Source organism: Podarcis vaucheri, assembly GCF_965113315.1.
Source record: "Podarcis vaucheri genome assembly, chromosome: 15".
NCBI classification, from domain to species: domain Eukaryota; kingdom Metazoa; phylum Chordata; class Lepidosauria; order Squamata; family Lacertidae; genus Podarcis; species Podarcis vaucheri.
The window spans coordinates 39808793-39832838 of record NC_138753.1 but is presented as its reverse complement, the minus strand read 5'-3'; the positions used below and the strand labels follow the sequence as shown (position 1 = coordinate 39832838).

General features: G+C 48.5%; 1 protein-coding gene across 2 annotated transcripts in view; it reads left to right on the top strand.

Annotated features, from left to right (window-relative positions):
* The window catches only part of LOC309519453 (G protein-coupled receptor kinase 5-like), a 73240-nt gene extending 51572 nt beyond the window's left edge, over positions 1-21668 (top strand). The window contains exons 4-16 of one of the 2 annotated variants that reach the window (XM_082200456.1): positions 7706-7783; positions 8775-8875; positions 9250-9342; positions 9438-9501; positions 11574-11714; positions 13421-13611; positions 15288-15325; positions 15825-15914; positions 16262-16470; positions 18028-18165; positions 18644-18781; positions 19356-19487; positions 20362-21668. In XM_082200456.1, coding sequence (XP_082056582.1) covers positions 7706-7783; positions 8775-8875; positions 9250-9342; positions 9438-9501; positions 11574-11714; positions 13421-13611; positions 15288-15325; positions 15825-15914; positions 16262-16470; positions 18028-18165; positions 18644-18781; positions 19356-19487; positions 20362-20451 — 1503 coding nt within the window. In that variant the 3' untranslated portion in view covers positions 20452-21668. The remainder of the gene's footprint in view (positions 1-7705; positions 7784-8774; positions 8876-9249; positions 9343-9437; positions 9502-11573; positions 11715-13420; positions 13612-15287; positions 15326-15824; positions 15915-16261; positions 16471-18027; positions 18166-18643; positions 18782-19355; positions 19488-20361) is intronic. The other variant, XM_082200457.1, reaches the window with a different exon arrangement.
* The last annotated feature ends 2378 nt before the right edge of the window (positions 21669-24046 follow it).

The following is a 24046-nucleotide window of genomic DNA, read 5'->3' as shown; positions in this document are numbered from 1 at the left end:
ACTGGCCCGTATGGGCAGGGGTACCTTTACCTTTACCTTTTTAAGGCTATTGAAATGGGTAGGGCGTAGAACTAGGGTAGAGAACAGGCTTTGCATGCAAAAGGGCCCAACTTCAATCCTCAATATTGCTGGTTAAAAGGGTCTTAAGCACATCACTGCCCTGCGAGATCAGGCCAAGAACCAACTTACAACATCCTATTCTTTATATGGTCTCTCTATATATAAAGTTAGGTTTTTTAGCATATCATTTTCAACAATTATTAAACATACTTTTATATCTTACACAATTTTTTGACTTCCATCAATCACATCTGAAAAATTTCCAATCTTTTTCACTTAATTTACATTTCTTACTTTCACTATGACATTTAAATATCATAACTAATATCTCTCTTCTTTCCAATATTTCGTATATTCCTCCTTACAAAACTTATTGTAGTCCTACTAGCATTATTTGTTGATTACAGTTGCTCTTCAAATAGCTCGTATATTTCTTCCAATCTTCTGTAAATCTCTGGTCCTGCAGGTTTCGAATCCTTCCTGTCATTTTGTCCAGTTCTGCGTAGTCCGTTAATTTCATCTGCCATTCTTCTTTTGTCAGTATTTCTTCTTGCTTCCATTTCTGGGCCAACAAAACTCTTTCCGTACAGCATCCTATTCTCACGGTAGCCGACCGCCTGCCTGTGGGAAGCTTGCAAGCCAGACCTGAGTGCCACAGTGTTCTTCCCACTTGTGATTCCTGGCATCTGCCTCTGACCGTGAAGGTGGAAAACAGCCATTTTTATCACAGCTCATGGTTTATCTGGAGCGAGACAAACCACAGTCCGGGGTGGCTCAGCCCCTGATGGCGTGGTGGCGACAGGACTGAGGGAGGAATACCAAGACCAAAATCTTTGCTCTAGAAACCCACACATGTCTTAGTTTGAGCTAAGCCATGGCTTAGTTTAGTATTACAGTGGTGCCACGCAAAACGAAATTAATTCGTTCCGCAAGTTTTTTCTTCTTGCTAGTTTTTCGTCTTGCGAAGCACAGTTTCCCATAGGAATGCATTGAAAATCAACCAATGCGTTCCTATGGAGACCGTCCGGGGACAGAGGGGAAGCGCCACGCGCCTTCCCCTCTGTCCCCGGACCTGTTTTAAAGCAAGGGAAGGGGCAGCGGGGAGAATCGCTTCTCCCCGTTGCTGCCCCTTGGTTCAAAAGGGGTCTGGGGAGAGAGGGGAAGGCGCGCGTGCCTTCCCCTCTGTCCCCGGAGATTGCGAGGCTGGCAACGGGGAGAAGCGATCTTCTCCCCGCCGCCCCTTGCTTCAAAAGAGGTCCGGGGATAGTGGGGAAGACGCGCTGCGCTTCCCCGCTATCCCCGGAGCTTGCGGGGCAAGCTTCATTTTGCGAAGCAAGCCCATAGGGAAATGTGTCTTGCGAAGCGGCTAAGAAAACGAAAAACTCCTTCGTCTAGCGAGTTTTTCGTCTTCCGAGGCGTTCGTCTTGCGGGGCACCACTGTACATGCAAACCCAGCCTCCGAGAGGAGAGAACTGATTTAAATCCTCACTTGGCCAAGATGCTCAGTGGGTGTTTTTGGGGAGGCCACTATTTCTTTTAAAAATATTTATATCTTGTTGGAAATTGTATCTTAACTTGATCTCCCTTTCAGGGTTGTTGTGATGTTAAAATGGGTGCCACCTTGAACTACTTGGATGGAGAGCTGGATAAAAAGAGAATTAAGTAGCTAATATCCCATCCAAGAAGTTCGTGCATTGTACATGGCTTTCCCCCTCTAACTTCTCAACAAGCCCATGTGGAGTCATGCATGGTGCTTCATGACGGTGTAGGGAATTCAGCCATGCAATTTTTAATCAGTCTTGATCCCACACTCTTAACTCAGGGGTTGCTGTGTGCCCACTTGTGCGCATGGGTGGAGTCCAGAGACAAAAGTTGCTAACACCTGACTGAGGAAAGTGAGCAAAAAAGTGTATAATTTCAGGAGAAAGGAACAGAGAGGATTAGCCTTTCTTAGGTAAGGCCTTGTACATAGAAGGGAGACATTTAGCCAAACATACAGAATAAAAACTCCCTCAGAACTACACAGGCAAGTGGAGCAGGTGAAGATCTTGCTACCCAGCCTTGTTGCTAAGTGATACCTCCATCCCTCTAGGTTATCTGACTTACTGATAGGAGAATTAACCCTTAAGTTACTCACGAAATGATCTCTGCTGTTGCATCTCTCAACATCTGCAGGGCTCCCTCTGCTCACTAGAGTTAGACTTGAAAGAAGCATTCTGAACTAGCCAATAGAATAGACGAGATGGCAGGGTGTGTCTGTTGCCCACAACAGTTTCTCCAGTTTGCAAATGGGGGCCCAAAGGATAGTTGACTCCTGCTCTACCTATCCTAACCATAGTGGAATATGTAGTGCACTGTACACCTCTGGACATAGGCATTATTCTATTTTAATCACACCCTTTCTTCAAGGGGCTCTTCTTTTTCTTCCTCCTCCTCCTCCTCCTCCTCCTCCTCCTCCTCCTCCTCTTCTTCTTCTTCTTCTTCTTCTTCTTCTTCTTCTTCCTCTTCCTCCTCCTCTTCCTCTCCTCCTCCTCCTCCTCCTCTTCTTCTTTCTTCTTCTTCATCTCCTCCTCCTCCTCCTCCTCCTCCTCCTCCTCCTCCTTCTTCTTCTCCTCCTTCCTCTTCCTCTTCCTCCTCTTCTTCAACATCATCATCCATTCATTTAATTTCTATACCACTTTATATTTTTAAGGGGGGGGGAAATCTCAAAGCGGTTTACAACGTACATTAAAACATCAAATAAATCAATTGATCCAGAGTGAATCATTACTTAAAAAGTCCAATATAACATATACATACAGCATAATTAACAGAAAAGCAAAATATTACCTTAAAGATTTCAAAAGAAAACATTACAAAGGAGTTCAACTACAGAATGGCCATTTAACGCAACAAAGTTAACAAACAAAAATCTTAAAGATTTCAAAAGAAAACATTACTAAATGAAGTCAAATATAAAATGCACATTTAAAACAGCATAACTAACAAGAGAATAAAATATTTTCATAATCCTGTGGGGTAGGTTGAGCCAGGATAATGATTTTTTTCAAGTCTGCTGAGTGAGTTTCATAGTGAACAGGGATTAGAAATTGAGGTTCCTGCATGCAAATAACATTCTAGTCAGCATTGGCCCAAGATATTTTGCTGCCTGAGGGAAAACAGAAAACGCAGACAGAATTAAGGTGGGTATTACCCAAGGCTGACCAGGTTATGTTGGCATCTGGGGCAGAAAAATCCCCAAACTGTATTTCATTTGGAGTAAAAACACAGTATTAATAAACTGAATAACGTACAATTTGCTGCTCTTTCATGGCCTCCAAATCAAGCTGCCTGAAGCAGCTGCTTCACTCTGCCTAACAGTAGAGCCAGCCCTAAATCTAACCACTTTGCTAGACTCGCAGGATTTCTGGACCCCTGCCTGGGATGTGTGTATCGTTCCTCCATTTCTAGAATCCATGGGCAGTTTTGAAAAAGAGCCTATAGAAAGCCACAACTCTTTCAGATCTCGATTTTTTTCACAGATCCCTTTCCCCTGTTATTTTCACCAAATTCACTTCCCTGCCGCTGCTGCCTTCCTGATTTGCTCATGAGGGGAAAGCGAAAAAATGAATTTCTGAAGAGCGACCTTTTCCGCTGGGAGAGGAGATGTGTTTCTCGCCCATTCTAAAGTCAACGGTGCAAAAATTCCATTCAGATGACGTATAATTTAAAAGTCAGCCCTTCATCCGAAATAATATCCTAGTGTTTTCATGAGCTTCGCCCCACCACCCCCTTCGTTCTTTTCAAGGCTTGCTGGTTCTGGAAGCATTTTTTGCATCCAGCAGAACAAACTATTGCTCCAGGTCATGTCAACTCATTTTAAGCTTAAAGGAAATTTATTTTTCTTTCTTTCTTTCTTCTTGCTAGCTCACACAAAGTTTTGATCTGAAATCCATTTGCTCCTACTCTGAGCTTATACGATGCCAAGAGGCACTTTTGGATGCTGTTTAAGAGGGAACATAAGCCTCATAAAATGATCTGTGTTTCCCATTACCAAACTGTGTTTATGCAATTGAACATCTCTCTCCCCAACTCCTCCTCCGTCCACATTGAAGGCAGCTTGTCGAACCCACTTCAGTTTGTGTCCCAGTGTTTAAAAGGGAGAAGTCACGGGCCCTGCTAGCAAATTTTAAACCAGCGTACACAAAAGTTAGGCCTTTTTCTTATTTGCATAAGCTTGCTGCTTGTGAATGACAGGAATGCCGATCTGGTCAGATGGCTGCTAAATGGGAAACACATGCTCGGAAAGCGATCCTCCACAAGGCTGTGACGGTTGCAGCTAGCAAAAGGCTTAGCGATGAAAACTCACAGTGTGTTAAAAAACTTGGTTCGGAGCCCTGCTGTGAGCCAGGGACCTTTCTTTACAAGGGAAGTTATGAGAGTTTTTGTCGGATGCTTTGGCTTTGAAGGATTGGAAAGAAGCAGCTTACCTTCCTCAAAGTTCAGAGATCCTTTCCGCAACCTACGTTCAAAGAATGTACAGTCTGTTCCCCCATGTACACAAATGGTTGAGTGGTACACTCGTAGGTCATTGTGAACAAGTGTACAGTCCGCGTCTGCAAGAGTTGAGCTGTACAAATTGATAAGGGTACACACCTCCAAACAAACGCTTGTATCTGTTTAGAGACAGCTGGTCCTTGTGCTCCGCGTGCTACGTGAATTATCCTTCTGAGCTCTCAAAAAAGGGCACAACTTAGGGTGCCCCCAAGCATTGCCAAAAAAGAATTCACTTAAATATTGCAGACAGAGTCCAGTGGGAAAGGAAATCCTTGACACCATTTTACTAAGGAAACTGCACAAAAGCAGTGTAGAATCTGAAGAGCAATAAACAGAGAGGTTAGCCATTCTCACTTCAGGCCTTGTACATGGCAGGGTGATAGTCAACCAAACACACATAGGAAAAACTGCTTGAGCTACCTAGCCAATCAGGATGTGCGCTGCCCCAGGAAATTTCATGCTATTCTGCCTGGGTCCTAAGCAAACACCTCCACACATCCCCCCACCCCGAAGTTGACTTTGTTGCTAACAGAATTAACCCTTTAGCACATGGAATGATCTCTGCTGTTGCACTTCCAACAGCTGAGCCCAGCCTTCAAGAAGGGGAGCGGTTAAACAGGTACATTATGAAGAACAAATTCATCACAACAGCAAGGAGTTTAAATAAGAGAAGCACCGGGCATTGAATAGGCACAACTGGATAATAGTAACAACTGTACAGTGGTGCCTCGCAAGACGAAATTAATCCGTTCCGCGAGTCTCTTCGTCTTGCGGTTTTTTCGTCTTGCGAAGCACTGCTATTAGCGGCTATTAACGGCTTAGCGGCTATTAACGGCTTAGCGGCTTTAAGAAAAAGGAAACAAACTCGCAAGAACTTGCAAGACGTTTCGTCTTGCGAAGCAAGCCCATAGGGAAATTCGTCTTGCGGAACGACTCAAAAAATGGAAAACTCTTTCGTCTTGCGCGTTTTTCGTCTTGCGAGGCACCACTGTACTCTCCTGTCTCTTTTTTTCTAGCTGTGGGTGGCCCTGCTCTGCCGTGGCTACAGAGGGAGCTCCTTACAGGCACCCCTGCAGCCCAGGGTCAGCTCAGAGAGCTTTCTTCTACCCCCACAGGAGATGCTGCACATTCCTTCCCATTTGCTACGCTGCGGCCTTTTCATTAAGGAGAACATAGATGTCACTTGAGCCTTGAGAAAGGCAGCGACTCCTCAGCCATCCCGGCTATATGCCCTTTGGCATGCTTCCTGCTTGGGCACGTCCTGCTTTTAAGAAAGAGGAAGGTTGTGGTGTTGTTTTAAAAAAGAGCAAACCAAACTCTATACACCTGCTCCTCTCTTCAACTCTGGCTATTCACCCCAGTTCCATATTGGACTTGAATGCACTCTTGCGTTGTGGTCCGTTCTGTCCAGGACATGCCAGGCCAATTAACCCTTTGCCTGCTCCTCATCCCTGCCATTTCTGTGTGTGGCAGAGGGAGGGTGGCTGGGTGGGTGGGTGGGAGAGAGGGCGTTTTCTTGTTTCTCTCCCTCTCTCGTCTCCTAGCACCGAGCTGTGTTCCAAAACAATTGGGAGGGGAGCTGCAGGTCAGATTTTTATAGCAGCAGTGTGCTCCTCTCTGTAGTACAAGGCAAACAGCTTTCATCCTGTGGAAAAGGGCCAGGAAGGAGGGAGGTGGACCCCAGAGCAGGGAAAAGAACATGTTGTGTGTGTGTGTGTGTGTGTGTGTGTGTGTGTGTATTCATAAAGGGGACCTCTTGCATGCAAGGTTTCCAGTTCCTGCACCCAAAAACTGCGAGGCACCAAAGCTCTGTCGCAGCATAAAGTAGCTATGAGCAGGTGAGTTGTTCAGTACCAGGCTGATGTACAGCATGCATTCATAAGTGCCAGCCTTTGCCACCCTGGTGCCCTCCAACTGCTTTGGGTGGCAACTGTGCTGGCTTGGGAGTGATGGGAAGCCTAGTCCAAAACATACAAAGGACACCAGGTCTGCAAAGGCTGGACTATGTGTAGAAAAGCCCTGAAATGATAAGAGGAAGAGCAGCAGCAGTGGAGCTGGTCTCTTTGAGCAAATAGGGCAGTGCCCCAGCAGCCTCAAGTCTGTCTCAGCCAGCCCCCACCTGCCTGCTTCCTTACTTAACAACCAGCCCATGGGGGGCACTGCCCACCATGCTACCCCTCCTTTCTTTCAGTTTTGCCCTTGGAGATCTCAGCAAGGAGAATGGGGACAAAACTAGGAGTTTGTTCTGTTTGTCATTGGGGTCTGGCGCCACCTACTGTCTGCCTCCTTGCCTTCCATCCTACCAGTCCCAATGGGCGCCAGCCAAACTGACAAACAAAAGGGAAATGGGAGCAGGAATGGCATGCCGGAGGAAGCATCCTTTTAATCGGGTAGACTGTTAATTCATCTTGGTCAGTATTGTCTATTCTGACCAATAGTAGCGTCTCGCCAGGGCATCAGGAAGAGATCTCTCCCATCACTTCCTTAAAAAATACATGCCTCTGGAGATGTTGGTGGTCACGCTTGGGACCTTCTGCATGCAAAGGATGTGCTCTGCTATTGAGCTACGGATTCTCCTGGTGCCAGACCCAAAATGCTGAAAGAGAGCCAGCAGCAGGCGAGGAGGGATTCAGGGCAGAGGAACACTAATAATAATAATAATAATAATAATAATAATAATAATAATAATAATAATAATATCATCTTTATTGTCATTGCCTCCTCTCGGGGACAACGAAATTACTTGACTGCTCCATAAAAACACTAATTAAACAATACAGTATAGTATAGCAAGGAAGATTAGATGACTTTCAAAGTTCAGGCTTCCCATTCAGGTCCGAGATTGCTCTGGAGAAGAAGCTGTTCTTAAGACTGCTCGTTCTTGTCTTCATCGTCCTGTATCTCCGTCCCAACGGCAGGAGCTCGAAGAGACAGTGACCAGGATGCAATGGATCTTTTACTATGTCCAGTGCCTTCCTATGGCACCTTGTGGGGAAAGAGGGAGGAAGGAGAAAAGGAATGTGGGGTGTTCTCCAGAATCAAGGTTGCAGCTCATGCGTGCATGTCTTTCTCAGGTCTGATCAACCTGTTGCCTTTTCTCCTGTCCCAGGTAGAATATGAGGTTTCCCCAGATGAGAAGCGGAAGGAAATGGGAGAAGAGATAATCCGCAACTTTTTCAACAGCAAGGTAAGTATATTATTTCTGTGGGACAAGGGTAAAAGCGTGTGTCGAGAAGTGCTGACGGCTCCCCCGTGTGGTGATTCACTTCACTGCGGCTTCCCAGGAAACGGGCTGGCTCCTGAGCTGATTCCAGCAAGGCCGGCCATTGACTCCTCGTGGGCAGGGAAAAGTATAAAAGGGCATCCTAGGTAAATGCTTTGCTGAGCTAACAAGGCCATGTTGAGCTCTAGTGTACCTAGCCTTGCTCTTTGTTCTTGACACCAGTTTGCCCTCCCATCACAGATCAGGATTTGCTTTTTAGACCTGACTCACTACAGCCCCTTTTCCATGCCCCAGTCCTGATATAATCAAGCTGATGTTGGAACTGGGTCTGCCCTTTGGAACTCCCTCCCACCGCATACCGGGCAGGTGCCTCCTCTGTTGTCTTTCTGGCTCCTTCGAAATACATTCCTCTTTCAAACTCTTTATTCCAGTTGACATCTGTTTTGAATTTGTATGGAGTTTATGTGTGTGCTGCTGCTGTTTTAAAATGTTTTTATATTTTTAATTGTTTTACAAAATTGTTTTTATGTATGTAACACACACACAAGTGTGCGCGCGTGTTGCTGTATTGTAAATTGTTTTGGGATGCCTCATGGGAAGTGATTCATAAATGGAATAGGTCAGCGTTGGATCTGTACTGAGGATTACCAGCCTTTTTTGGTCAGTGGGCATGAAGCTTAGCACGCCTTTCTGTGTAAATTGTTTCTAGGGGGAAAAATCCATTTGCATTCTACTTAATATGGAAAATTACCCCAAAAGCAGATTCTCTGCCATTGAGTGGTAGTTCAACAGCACCTGAAGAACATCAGCTGGGGAGGAGTGGAAGCTGGGCCAAATGGGGGTGGGGATCAGATATTGCTCCAGATCTGAGCCTGCGGTGGAGGCAGAAATGAAGTCCAGCACTCAAGACACTTCAAGCGTATGTGACTCATGGCTGGTGTTGTTGTTTATTTAGTCCCCAGGCTACATAGCAGAGATCAGCCAGTCTCTCGTGAACCATTGCATGGAGAATCTGCAGAGAAGCGCCTGCAAAGACCTCTTCAGCAGCTGTGTGCAGTGAGTGCCAGGCCCTGGGGAGATGGGTGGGGAGTGGCGGGTAATTTCGTTCCTTGACACTACAGTACTACGGCCACGTTCATATCATATCACGGTTTATTGTGATGCCCAGATGCACTCACTGGGGTTTGCTGTTTAATAAGTGCAGCCTCACCTTTCTTAGCAGGCCAAGACAGGCAGGGACCGAATTATATTTCTTTGTCGATTAAGTCCAAGGTGGGCAGGAGCTCTGTTGATCTTGATGGCAAGCACCAAACAAATGTACACATGGGTACAACCTGTACCACCAGCTCTGGGAGTTGCGACTCTGTTTCATCAGCCCATCTCCAAGCCTTGAAGAGTCAGCCCAGTCTTAATTTGTGTCTTTTTCACAGGCACCTACACGAGTACCTCAGTGGAGCTCCTTTCACGAACTACCAGGACAGCATGTATTTTGACAGATTCCTCCAGTGGAAGTACCTGGAAAGGTAAGGTGGTCTTCTTCATCACCCAAAACCCCTCTTGTTCCTTTGCCAAACTGATGCTCACCTGAATGGAGTTTTCGTGTACTTTGTTGTTTCAGGCAATCAGTGACCAAAGACACCTTCAGACAATACCGGATCCTTGGCAAGGGAGGCTTCGGAGAGGTAGGGAGATGATTGGCAGCCACAGGGGCTGCTTCTGGTGTGGGGCACTGCAGAAAGCTTTAGGCTCCCGAAGGCACAGGATACATGATTATCATATATCTGACCATCTGGCTGGTGTTGTTATTACTTACTTTTAGTTATGTATTTATTGATATTTATTGAAAACACAGGAAAACCAATTATTAAAACACAAAAGAACATTGATAAAATTAAAACTATATGCATATGTAAAACCTATTAAAACCATGCCAATAATTACCATAAAAACAGCACAGCGCCAGCCCTTTCATTAAAAGCAGTCAGTCAGCCCCAAAGCCCGTTGGAAAAAGAAAGCCTTCACCTGCTGGCAGAAGGACAAGGGGGGGATCCAACTGAGCTTCTCTAGGGAGGGATTTCCAAAGTCTGGGAGTGGCTGCTGAGAAGACCCCTGTCAAAAGGCGAGTTGCCACGGTCGTTAGTAGCAGTGACTATAGCAAGGAGCCATAGCTCAGTGGCATGTTCTGCATGCAGAAGGTTCCGGGTTCGATCCCTGATGCCTTTCATTTAAAGGATCAGGTAGCAGGTGATGGGGAAGACCTCTGCCTAAGACAAGGGTGGAGAACCTCAGGCCTAGGACCAATGGAGCCCCCCATGCCTCTCTCTTTGGACTCTGGAACTCTCCCTGGACCACACACCTTACTGACTCAGCTCTGCACCCTCTTGAGCATTCTTTGCCTGGCTGGTGTGTGTCCCTAAACTCAGATGGAGGACAGAGAGCGATGCATGAGCACGTGTAGAAACTTGACTGCTGTTCAAAGGTAAAATTTAGGGTTGCCATATTTCAAACAGTGAAAATTCAGACAGACAGAAAAATTGTTGCAAAGTTTTTGAGCATTTTTTTAACGAGAAATGGCAAAAATGGCACTGCCAACATGGGCTGCTATATGTCTGGATTTTCCCGATTGCGGTCTGGGAAAATCCAGACGTATGGTAAACCTGTATGCCAGCACGTAGAAATGCCGACTAACAGCTCTTTAATTTTCAAAGCAGCTTTTGGGGGGCTCCTTTCAATTCTTCCCCTGTCTGCCATTTCCTTGTTCCAAATTGCTCTCTCTTGCAGATTTAAAATGCAGATTTGCAGAAACATTGGAGGGCTGATTCGGAGGAAGGAAAGAAGAGTGTGCCCCTTTCCACCTCTCCCTTTTGCTTCTAAAGTGGTTTTCATCAAGCTACACATACACGGCAGCTGCATGTATAATGTGCAGTTTTGCCTGATAGTACTCTGGTGGGGTGAGTGGGCAGGGGAGCCATGAATTTCTTGCTGCATCTGACTGTGAAATTTGCGCGGGGGGGGGGGAGAGACTTCTGAGAGCCTCCCCTGCACTTTGCACCCACATTTTAAGGGGATTGTTCGCTGAGTCCCAAAGCAGGACTTGGTGGTTTGCACTTGTGCCTTGAAAGGATCTGCAAGGAGGGAAGGAGTCTTATCCTTACTGAGTCTCCCTGGACCACCTGACATCTGGAATAACTTGTACTCTGGAGGTTCAAGAGTAAACAGAGTTCCCTCGGCTGCCTGTTTTTCTTCAATGAGTGCTAGTGCTCCCAGTACGTTTCCGAGCACAATTCAAAGTGTTGGTGCTGACCTTTAAAGCCCTAAACGGCTTCGGCCCAGTATACCTGAAGGAGCGTCTCCACCCCCATCAGTCTGCCCGGACGCTGAGGTCCAGCGCCGAGGGCCTTCTGGCGGTTCCCTCACTGCGAGAAGCAAAGCTACAGGGAACCAGGCAGAGGGCCTTCTCGGTAGTGGCGCCCGCCCTGTGGAACGCCCTCTCATAAGATGTCAAAGAGATAAACAACTACCTGGCATTTAGAAGACATCTGAAGACATCAGGGAAGTTTTTAACGCGTGACATTTTAATGTATTTTTAATCTTTGTTGGAAGCCGCCCAGAGTGGCTGGGGAAACCTAGCCAGATGGGAGGGGTACAAATAATAAATTATTGTTATTTCTATCATAGTGCCTTGTCTGAGCACGTATGGATCTCTACCCAAATCTGTCTGCCCCGCCATGCCCACTTTTCACCTTGTCCTCAGGTGTGCGCGTGTCAGGTGCGGGCGACAGGGAAGATGTATGCCTGCAAGAAACTGGAGAAGAAGCGCATCAAGAAGCGGAAAGGGGAGGCCATGGCTCTGAACGAGAAGCAGATCCTGGAGAAGGTCAACAGCCGGTTCGTGGTGAGTGTGTGCCTGGCATGCTGCTGATACATGCTGCTGATACTGCTGGCTGCCTTCCTCCGACTCCTGCCCTGCAGTTTTCATGAGCTTCCCTGGTGTCCTTTGCTAATGCCCACTGGGGATGCCTCATATAAAAGGAATCTCCCAAGTTCCAAGGCAGCACATCTGCAAAAGGTGGTAGGGCTCATGCTTTGCATACAAAAGATATGAGGTTCAATCCACGGTAACTCAAACTGGGTAAAAGACTCCAGTCTGAAACCCCGGAGAGCCACTTCCTTGTCAACGCAGACCATGTAGGGATTGCAAGCTGCTTGCAGTACTTGACCAACTTCCATGCAACTTGGTGGCATAATCCTCCGCTGAATGCTGCTGGAAAACAGCTGATCCACACTCCTCAGCTGATTCCAGGGGTGTGTATGTGGTGTTAGGGGAGGTGTATGACCTCTGGTGGGGGGCACATTGTGCACCTTCTGGGGTAATTTGTTCACCTTTGGTCCCCATCCTGCACTCAGCAATGACCTCTGGCTCCTAGAAGCTGTCAGCATGCAACAGCGGCCCCTGGCCCCACCACGGAACAGCTTCAGCTGGCTGAGTACATCAGGTGAGGGTAGCCAATGGGCCACAAACCTTTGGTGAGTTAGGGACCTTCTCCTGCATGCGAAGACAGGCTCCCATGGACCGAGTGGACAAGGCCAAGAGTGGTTCCAGTGGTCAAGAAGGCATGCTGTAGAGGGGACAGAAGGGGCTTGTCAGCCTGGGAAAGGGGTCCATCTAGGAGAAGGAAAACTCGGAACCTGAACTCTAATCTTCAGGAGAAAAAAGGCTAAGGAGTAAACCCTACACAAATTTGGAGTCCCAAAGTTGGTTGGACTGTGCCTTGTACCCCTCCTTCTGTTCAACTCCAGCCAAGCTAGTGCCAAATGCATTGCTCTGCTTTCTTTTGGACCACATCAGCAAGACTGAGAGGGGGGTCTTGTCCTCGGGGCATCCCAGGACCTCCATACACGCTGCCCAGGCTTGCACCCAAAGTTGGTCCCTTCGATGCTGTTCATGCAGCCGTTTGACTTCATCCCTAAATACTTCATCCCTGGAGACACACTCCATTGTCTCTCAAGACAACATCTGTTTCCATCACCAGTCTGCTGGGAACCAGAGGGATGGATGTCCTGGGACTTCTGACATCCCACAGTGGCTCCCCACTGGAAGGAGCTGAGGATCGCATTAATCTGTGCACCTCTCAACTCTTTCCTGTATCCGTCAGCTGGCCAGCAGCAGGAGGCACATCGCTGAGATCCCATTAAGCACCTCCTCTCCCCTGACTGGGCCAGTAGGTGGCAGCAAGGCACAGTGTGATCTCAGTGCACCAGGAGAGATGGGGGAAAGGGCGAGTGGGACGAGACTGTGTATGTGGGGAGGGAATGGCCAGGTGCTTCCCACTGCTGGATTTGGCCTCTGACCCACTGCCTGCTGATGCTTTACCACCCAGGGGCAAAAATGGTGTCAACAATATTGAGCTAGCTGGACCAGTGGTCTCACATTGCTCAAGACAGCTTCTACTCCTAAGCCACTTGTTGGGAGGCATATAGCGAAGATGGGCTGTTGCCTCCATGCCTTGCTTCCTGGTGGGATCTGGTTGGCTGCCGCATGAAACAAGATGGTGGGGTGTTTTTGGCCTGATCTAGCAAGACTCTTCTGCATGCCCACAGGTGAGCTTAGCCTACGCGTACGAGACCAAGGATGCCCTCTGCCTGGTCCTCACCATCATGAACGGAGGCGACTTGAAGTTTCACATCTACAACATGGGCAACCCCGGCTTTGACAACGAGCGGGTCACTTTCTACGCTGCAGAGATCTGCTGCGGCCTCGAGCACTTGCACCGGGAGGGCATCGTGTACAGGTGAGAGAGAAGCGGTCAGGCTCCTCAGGCTCCAGGAAGGCGAGGGGCATAGGGAGAGCCTGGGAGCAGGGCGAAGGCAGGGGTGGGAGAGGCCTTTCTCATAGCATTGCTGACACAGGGCAAGATGGAGAAACCCTCCGTGTCTTTTGCACGTGTGGCTGGAGGGTGAAAAGTGTCAGCCCAGACAGGGGTGGCAGGCCTGGCATATTGGTCCGTGTCTCTCTGGTTGCATTTTGAACCTGATTAACAGTCTATGTCCTTGTAAATGTGTTTGTGGGAGGAGGGGCATGTTATTGACTTGGTTTGTTCTGATTTTTATTATGTATTTTGTGTTTTATATTTTTATGCTGAGATCCACCCTGAGATACTAATACTAAATCTTAAAAATACTAAATACTAAATACTAGTACTTATATTGAGGGATGCGGGTGGCGCTGTGGGTTAAACCACAGAACCTAGGACTTGCCGATCAGAAGGTCGGCGGTTCGAATCCCTGCAATGGCGTGAGCTCCTGTTGCTCGGTCCCTACTCCTGCCCACCTAGCAGTTCGAAAGCATGTCAAGTGCAAGTAGATAAATAGGTACTGCTCTGGCAGGAAGGTAAATGGTGTTTCCATGCGCTGCTCTGGTTTGCCAGAAGCGGCTTAGTCATGCTGGCCATATGACCCGGAAGCTGTTTGCGGACAAATGCCAGCTCCCTTGGACTATAGAGCAAGATGTGCGCCACAACCCCAGAGTTGTCCGCGACTGGACCTTAAGGTCAGGGGTTCTTAACACTTATATTACTAATAATTTTCTCCTCCACCTCCAGTTTTTCATTCCTCCTCCCACAGTCAGTCAGTGTTCTGTGCCCACTGAGTGTGGTCAGTCCTCATTGGGCTGTTTTAGGGATCCCTCCCCCAGCCCCCCTTTTTTTTTTGGTACTTCTGCAAACTTTGGGTTTCCCCAGTTTTGCTGAAACCTCCCTATTGTGCATGGGTGGTTCCATTTTGTAAAAAGTGAAAGATTTATACGATCTGAAGAGAAACCAGAGTGTGGTGGTTCCATTTTGGTTCCATTAGTAACAACAATCACAAACTGAACATGGAAATAGAAAGACCCATAAGCAAAACTTTGTTCCCGTATGCAGCTGTAAGTTACTGAATCAAGCTTCCTCTGTCCAAAGCAGTGTTTAAATTTTGCCTTAGTTCCTGGAAACTTTGAGCTTCTTTCTGTACCACAAGAGCTGGACATTTTTGGGCTCCCCTCCCTGTTCAGAACGCTAATCTCTTCTGGAGAGCTTATAATAAACTGCTCCTGAGCTGGCATAATTGTGTGAGTCTCTGCCTCATCCACCTGGGACCCACATTCTCAAATGAAAGACAATAAGGAGATTGCCAGGCAAATCTTCAGAGTGAGGATGTTCCACAGCCTTGGTGCTATTGCTGAAAACTCTCCATCTTTGCTGCTCATTCATTTGACCACTCATGGTGGTGGTACAAAGAGTAGGACCTCAGAAGCAGGTGGATTATGGGAGCAGCTGTTTATATCAGATATTCTGGTTTAGGACCCACTTGTACATTCCTCCTTCCCCCCACAAATATCCTATGTGCTTGAAAGGGTTGAAGAACCTTGAACCTAGAAGTTCACCTGTCTACCTGCCTCTCATTCTGAGTTGTGTCTGTATCTTTGCTGCAGAGACTTGAAGCCAGAGAACATTCTCCTGGATGATGATGGTGAGTCTTCTTCTTCTTCTTCTTCTTCTTCTTCTTCTTCTTCTTCTTCTGTGATCCCTCATAGCCAAGTAAGATTGTCTTCCATGAACATGGTTTTAATAGTGAGTACGTACGTGACTGTGGAGGCCAATTCAGGATCCACACATCTTTCCACAGTGGGGACATAGGTTTCTGGATAGATCATGGTGAAGGTTTGCCAAGCATGCCTTCCTCTTAGCACGTTTCTCCCTTTTGTCCTGAGTTTGAGCGTCTTCAAAGCCCATGACACCTTTGGTAAAGGCTGTTCTCCAACTGGAGTGTTCGCAGGCCAGTGTTTCCCAGTTGTCGGTGTTTATACTGCATTTTTAAAGATTTGCCTTGAGGGTGTCTTTAAGCCTCTTTTGTTGAGAACTGGATGCTGAGGCTGCCCTCTGAGGCTCTGGGCCCCAATTTGCTCGCTGCTGACACATGTGGCTCACACCATGGCCTCTATCTCCCCTTTCCCTCTTATTCCCTCTAGGTCATATCCGGATCTCAGATCTGGGGCTGGCCATCAAGATTCCAGAGGGAGACACCATCCGTGGCCGTGTAGGAACTGTTGGCTACATGGGTATGTAGTCAAGGAAAATCTCAGGTCTCCTTGCCCTGTGGAGGAGCTGGCTTAGTCTTCTTGGGGTAGCTTTGCAAACCCCTTTTTGCTGAAAGCAGAAGGCAGTCTTACTATACTAGGAGCCAGGGTGGGTTGGTGGGTGGGTTGCAGTTTAAGGCAATGAGATTGAGGAGACCTGAATTAAGGCCTGCATGAATCCAGGGTTTGGTCAACACAATTTGAGGGGGAGAATGGTCTCAGACAAAGGCCTTCCCCATCACTGGCTTCCTGGAGAGGCCAGAAATTGAATCTGGGACATGTGCTCTTCTATTATTTGTCCCCATCTCTGACTGTTCTTCCCTCTCCAGCTCCAGAAGTGATCAACAATGAGCGCTACTCCTTCAGTCCAGACTGGTGGGGGCTCGGCTGCCTTGTCTACGAGATGATTGAGGGCCAGTCACCGTTCCGCGCCCGCAAGGAGCGGGTGAAGAGGGAGGAAGTGGAGAAGCGGGTTCAGGAGGACCAGGAGCAGTACTCGGACAAGTTCTCTGAAGACGCCAAGGCCATCTGCAAGGCGGTGAGCTGGGGAAAGCGAGAGGCTGTGCAGAGCTCTGTAGAATCAGGGTAGATGTCCTGGGGTGGGAGCAAGGGATTGTGGGAGGCAGGGGTGCAGCTTGCCCTACTCTTATGGGACTGTTGGTCCACTGATGCTCGCCAGAGCCCAACCCTGCAGGTGTTTTCAGTGTGAAGCATTCGTTTCTATAGGGACTTTAAAGGAAAGGAGAGGGAACTGTAGCAAAACATTTCCATATGGAATGCTTCTCTCCAGGTCTTCAGCAACTCCAGCACATTCCTCTTTTTCTGCCCCCACCCAACAGCCTGTTAGTCCTCCTCACTAGGTTATTTTGGGGGGAGTTGACCACTTCCCCTTAAGTATTTCTTTGCTTCCTAAATACTCTTTTTTTTTGGCGGGGGTATGTCTGCAAACCTATAAGCTCCCCCAACGCTTCTGGTCCATGGAGATTGCCATTTTGGTTACACGTAGATAGGCACTTGCTCCCTAAACATCAGAAACCTGATCCTGGAATGCAGTTGGGGCAGTCTCTGGCCCTACACCTCAAGCAAGGCAGAGCCCTGTTAGGAGTGTCTGCACAAACACTCTGATTTTTGTTGTGGTTTGATGTCCTCTCCCTCCACCCTGTCTCAACCGGCAGTGATGTTTACTGGGATGCCACATTCCAGTCTGGATGTTTGAGGCCAGACTCTGCCAATAACTCCCTGGCGAGCGGCAGGATGGGGAGGCATCAGGGGAATAAAAAAACCTAAACCAAACAGAGGCAAGGGCCTGTTTGAAACAGAAAATGTTTTTTACAAGCTGCCTAAAACGGGGAAAGGCAAGTTTTGTGTATTTAATAAACTTATGTATTGCCCTTCAAGCGGAAACGATCAGAGTAGTTTACAATGAAAGATACACAATCATTTTAAAGGGATAATAGATTAGATGACGTGAGGAGCACCGAGAAGCAGCATAAAGGCCTTAGAGGAGGAGCAGGATGTTGCAACAGACAGCCTGATCCAGCAAGACTCATCTTACCATCTTACTCATCTTTCTGATCTTGCTGCTCCTGGCCCTTTGCATATCGTTCAGCTCCCATCAGCCACAGCCAGCGTGACCATTGGTCATTGGCAATGGGAGTTGTAGTCCAGCAACATCTGGAGGGCAACAGGGCAAGAGCCACAGCTGCTACCTGGCCATTTTCACGGCCCATGGAAAGTTTCTCCTCCGCAATCTTATGAGTAGAGCATTGGTCAAGAGGTGGGGAGCGCTCCTTTGCAAAGCAAGCAAGCACCTACCCAGCCTTAGGAACATAGACTACTGGTCCATCTAGGTCAGGTTTGTCTACACTGACCGGTAGCAGCTCCCCAGGGGTTTAGGCAGGAGTCTCTTGCAGCTTGGAGATACCTGGGATTGAACCCAGGACCTTCTGCATGCAAACCCAATGCTCTGCCCCTGAGCTGTGGCCTCCCCACAGCCCATAGGTGTGATTTAGCAGCCTAGCTTTCACAGCACACCACATCCCTCCCTGCTCTTGTGCTTTCCCTTACTGATTGTGGCCCCTTTCTGCCTCCCCAGCTCCTGACCAAGGACCCCAAGCAGCGGCTTGGAGGGAAGGGAGACGAGGCCGCCCAGGTGAAGCAGCACCCTTTCTTCAAGACTATCAATTTCAAGCGCCTGGAAGCTGGGATCATGAAGCCCTCCTTTGTGCCAGATGTAAGTGCAGGCCAAAGTAGGCCATGGCTGGTTCACACATGAGTCCTTTCCATACAACTGCTCTGCCAAGAATGAGCTTGCGGCGAGGAAGAGGGAGCAGGTGCTCAGATGCTGCTCTCACTCCTGACCTTGACACATTTAGGCCTAAATGGCCTCTGATGAGGTTATCTTAAGGGCCGCCTGCCCAGGCCTTAAGATTATCATCAAGGGCCTTGCTTTCTCTCTTGGTCGTCAAGGACAGCCCTACCGTTTAATTTAGCAGAAGTTGCTTATAGACCTCGGGCTTCCATTTCTAAGATGTCTCTGTTTCCCTAAGAGCTGGTTCTCCGGCCTTGCCTTACCAGGCTTCTGTGACATCACAGCAGCTCATGGGATATGACACCTTAAGCCATTTAATGTCACACAAGCCATTGACATCTTGATACTTAAGATCTTGAGACTGGAAACTTAGCTGAGTCTCCATCTTTCTATCCAACAGCCCCGAGCCGTATACTGCAAAGACGTGCTGGACATTGAACAATTTTCCACTGTGAAGGGTGTCAACTTAGACCAAACCGACAATGACTTCTATGCCAAATTTGCCACTGGCAGCGTCTCCATTCCATGGCAGAACGAGGTGAGGCATTGGGCTGGGGGTGGGAGAGGAATGGAAGCCACCGATGACAGAGGTGAGAGAGAAGACTGACTGTTGGTGTGAAATAAAAACACCCAGTCACTTTGTCTTTAAAGCCAGGCATCTGCCTGCCTTCCCAAAGCCACTGGCTATTCCCCAAATGCATGTTCATGGGGACTATATCTGGCAAACATTTACTTTACAAGTCGCTCCTTTTAAAGGGCTGAGAAAGCTCTCTGAGCTTGTGCTGATGAAGAGAGTTCAGGATAAGACAGTGACATATATTGGACAATGGTGGTTTAGGGTGGGTTAAGCTACCATCCCTTCTTTGGGGATCAGGATACAGAAGTGTCAGGAATTTAACCAGGAACCTTCTGTAAAGGAGATGCTCTTCCGCAGAGCTGCCGGGGCTGTTTCCCACTGTTGGGGGTGTCCAGCTCTGTCTGGGGAAAGCTAACCCGAGGGAGCCTTGGCAGATAAGCCTGAGGTGTCGCCCAGCCCGGTCTCCACTTCCAGATGTTGCTGCTTCAGCTGACCACCTCCTCCACCAATGGCATCCGCTTCCTCTTCTCTCTAGATGATCGAGACAGAATGCTTTAAAGATCTAAACACCTTTGGACCAAACGGCATCCGCTCCCCCGACCTGGACTGGAAGCAACTCCCCGACCCGCCCAAGCGTAGCCTCTTGCAGAGGCTCTTCCGGCGTAACGTAAGGCCCACCTCTCTTGCACTCCCTCCGGCCCCTTGCTCTTTTCTTGCCACCTCTCTCCACTAGGGATGGAGCGGGGGAGAAAAATTCGGTTTGCATTTTCAGCAGGACTCTACCTGATGAGCACTTCCTGAAACAGCATGCAAACCGAGTGAAGCAGCCAGCACTTTCCCTGCTTGTGATTCTTAGCAAGTAGTAGTCATTATATGGGAGGCAAACCGAGCAGGTAAAGGTGAAGATGGCAGTGGCAGGATGGGTCCCCGTCCCTCAGAGACCCCTCCAGTATTCCTATGCATTCTGAGACGCCCTTTGCCAGTGTTGGCACAGGTGTACCTGAATGGCTCTCCCCAGTGCTTTTTTTCTTAAAAAAATGTTTAGGGGTGCTCTCAGAGAGCCAGTGTGGTGTAGTGGTTAAGAGCAGTAGTCTTGTAATCTGGTGAACCGGGTTTGCGTCTCCGCTCCTCCACCTGCAGCTGCTGGGTGACCTTGGGCCAGTCACACTCTGAAGTCTTTCAGCCCCACTCACCTCACAGAGTGTTTGTTGTGGGGGAGGAAGGGAAAGGAGAATGTTAGCCGCTTTGAGACTCCTTCGGGTAGTGATAAAGTGGGATATCAAATCCAAACTCCTCTTCTTCTTCATTCTGTCTGAGACTCAGGAAACACGTTGACAGGAAATGAGGCCGCCATCGGGGGTAGCAATGGAACTGACAATTCACCGTGCTAGAGAAGAAACTAATTTTTTAATAAAAAATTAGTTTTTTCTCCCATTAGATTCACAAAAATGTTTAGGGGTATGCGTATGCCTGCGTCCCCCCAGAAAATAGCACGGGCTCTCCCTAAAGCTTGCCTCTCGTCTCTGCTTCCTTCCCCGCAGCCAAGTGACTTCACCATCAGCGCCAACGCAAACTCCAACCTCTCAGCGGCTCCCTCGCCGGCCCGGCCCACAGCACAGGCTCCCTCCTGACCCAGAGGGCCCCTGGAGCCACCACTTGTCCTGTGCCTTCTCAGGGTTGCCTTCGGCACAGCGCTGACACCGGGGCGTCCCCGCGTAGCGCTGGACTCTACTACTGGCTAGGAGGTGGGGCAACACAGCCTTCCGACCGGCAGGACGGGCAGAGCAGCAGCAACAAGCCTTCGACGCCTCCTGGTGCTGACACAGACTGACACCCCCTTGGGGATCCCCGAGGATGACTCGGTTACCCCGAAACTAGGCTGCTCCCCACCAGGGTCTTCCCCCTTTGCCCTCCGCCCTCCGATTGCCTAGAGAACCCATCCCTGTCCCATGCTCCATTCTCTCCCTCTCAGCTCCTACCACAACTCATTAGAGACAACAGGTGTGCCTGGGAGGGGTTTTCTGTTCTTTGGAGATTGTGAAGCCCAAAAATGGGAAGAGAGAGAGACAGAAAGAGTGAGAGAGAAGAGGAACGTCATCTGGTCAAAGCTGAAGACTTCTTGCTGTTCCACTGGCCTTTGTTTGTGGAGCTGGAAACTCGGAATGCCAAACGGAGACACACACAAAGGTGTGTGTATCAAACGACGGGTTTGTTTTCGTTTATGGAGCATTTTTCAGGAATTCCACCCTCTTGAGACAACTCTAGAGCCTGGGGCTGTGTGCCAGAGGACAGCGGGGGACAAAGAGGCATGAAGAGCACTCTCAAGTCCCGTTTGGAGGCATCAACGCATTAACAAAGGATCAGCATTAAAACTGGTGGAGGTAGACCATGCCGAGAGTAGCTGTGGGCAGTACATCAGGCCAGATAACGTAACAGGCCGTCAACATTTCCAGACCTCACTTTCAACCCCAACCTGCAACACGAAAGGACTCCCTTTTCATTTTTCCTTACAGAAGCTCCTCCACTGACTTCCTTCTCCTCTCTTTTCTCCTTGTCTCTCTCACTGTCTCCCATTTCTCCTTCTCTGTCTCCCGTCAAAACGAGGTTGTGACACACCTGGATTCGGGTCTCAGCCCAACATCTGAATGCCAATGAATTACCTGATTGCAGGTTCTCTGCTGAGTGTGATTGTGTTTGTGTGTGTTTTACAGCCCAGTGCTGTCTGGGTTTCCCCAGAAGACAAGACTACTCTAAACATGTAGCGGGATGAGGTGAGGAGGAAATGACAGGTGGGCGATAATATTCTTGAATGCTGTGCTACATTTAATTAAACATACCGCACCCCCACCCCCCGCAAATAGAAAATTAGCACAGCAGGAAGAGGATTGGATTTGAACCTTTGTCTCAGATGTGCTTCTTTTCTACTTGTATGAAGGGTTGGGGGGCGTTTCAACACAGGGGGACATAAGTCAATGTCATCTGAAGTGGCACAGTCTACTTAACCACCTCAGGATTCCACCAGCTTGTTCTGTTTAAAATGGGCCTGGGATCTGATTTACGTTGTGGAACGGACCTGATCACAGCTTCTCTTCTCTCCCACCTCTGCATGTAGTAAGCTAGCTCATCAGTGAGCGAGGAAGTGTTCAGAAGAGGGCAAACAACTGTGTGAGATGCAGGTGCCCCACCTGAACTGCTCTCCAAGTGAGCAAGCAGTGAGCCAAGCAAGGAATAGAACCTTCCACACGCACCTCGCTTGCTTCCCCTCGGGGGGGGGGGCGCAAGTTGGGCCCATAGAGAGAAAGAGGCCACAAAATTCAGTCCAGGGGCCAACAGAGTGCATGGATTCTATTAGAGGTAAAAGCTGAGGTGTCATCCCCCCACAAAAAAAGCTAGAGCACTGTATCCAAATAACTTTAACCAGTGCTTTTTTTCTTTAAAAAAAAATGTTTAGGGGTATTCTCATTTTCCTACTCGTATTGAAATGCCGTCCCTCAATGAAGCCAAACATAGATTCACAAAATGTTTAGGCGTATGTGTACCCCCACATCCCCCCAGAAAAAAAGCACTGACTTTGCAATTAGTAGACCAATTAGTGGACCAGATCCATTGCAATTAGTAGACCAAAGTTAAGCATATCCGTTATTTGTAATGGGTCTGCTCTTAGTGGCATTCTGACGCTGAATGCCACTGCAGAGCCTTTGCTTTCCAAAACAACTTGCAAGGGGGCCAGATCCAGTGCGTTGTGCTTGAGGCCACTGATTTTTGCGAAGGCTGGGGGAAGATAGATCTATTTAGACCCAGATAAACCCAGAATTCCTCCTCTTTATCTTATCATTTTGCTGTTTTGCGACCTGCTGTGCAAAGTGTGGAGCTTGGTTTCACCCCACTCGCTTAGCAACAGATCTGGCCTTGGGGCAGGAAGGACTTTCCGAGTGAAGTGCCAGGGAGAAGTGCCAGCTCCCCGGCAGTTAGCCTTGGGCACAGGAGCTGCGCTCTGGTTTTTCAGAGTGACTATCTCCCTGCTGCAAAATGGGAGGGGGGGCAGAATCACTATCAGGAGGGGGGGAAGCTGGGGTGCTGCAGAGACTGTGAGCTTTTCAGTTTTTTATTTAAATAAGAAAAGCAGAGATCACACACACATGCACTGAAACCTCACACCATGGCAAACCCCAACAGAGAGTTTGCATCTTAAAGGTCTTGGCACCTGTGGGGTTTTTTGGTGCTGGAAATACAGAGGCAATGGGGTGCTATGACACCCCCTGCAAGCAAAACTTCCCCCTCCTAAGGCTGATTGCCTGGGCCAGTTCTGTGCTTTTGGCAGCCGTATGTCATGGAGGGATTTTTGTTGTTGTTGCAGCAGTTCTATCTTGGAGGTATAGCAACAGACTTCAACCTTGCGTGGTTATTAAAATGTGCAAGTTCGGGTGCCTTGAAATCAGGATTCCTCTCTTAAGTAAGTGTGTCTCCCCTTCTTCTGGCTAGTTTCCCAAGGGTAATGAGGATGCGTTCAGGTTATTGCCCTCTCCTGACTTATCAAAGGAGGGGGCTGTTTGCATCCCCACTAGAATGTTCTCTGCTCTATTCCCCTCCCCCCCTTTTTTGCCCCTGCCAAAATCAGTGCAGTCTTCTGGGTATGGGGCAGAAAAATTTGCATTAAGCAAATTTGCATTAAGCCAGCTGACTGGCCACCCCTGTTTTGTAGCTTGCTCTCAAATGAGTCAGTTTATAGCAAGTGTGGGGAACCTTTGATCCTCCGGATGTTGCTGAACTACAACGCCCGTCATTGTTGGTCATACTTGCCAGGACTGATGGGAGTTGTAGTTCAGCAGCACCGGGGGGGCAGAGGTTCCCTACACCTGATGTAACTTCTGCAGTTTAAAAAGCAGTTTGATCTGCGATGCACCTGCTGGATGGCTGTCCGCCAGGGATGAAGTAGCAATTGCAAGGGTTGGACAAGGGGACCTGGGAGGTCCTTTCCAACTTTTTGGTTCCAACACAGACTCACCACAGGGTGAAAGTTTGCATGCGTGAGCGCAGGAGTTGTGGTAAGAGGCTCCAGATGCACACCCCCCATTCCCAGATTGTGGCATAACTGCCCTAAACTCAGGTAGGCAGCCATGTTGGTCTGCCATAGTCGAAACAACAACAACAAAAAATTCCTTCCAGTAGTACAGTGGTGCCCCGCAAGACGAATGCCTCGCAAGATGGAAAACTCGCTAGACGAAA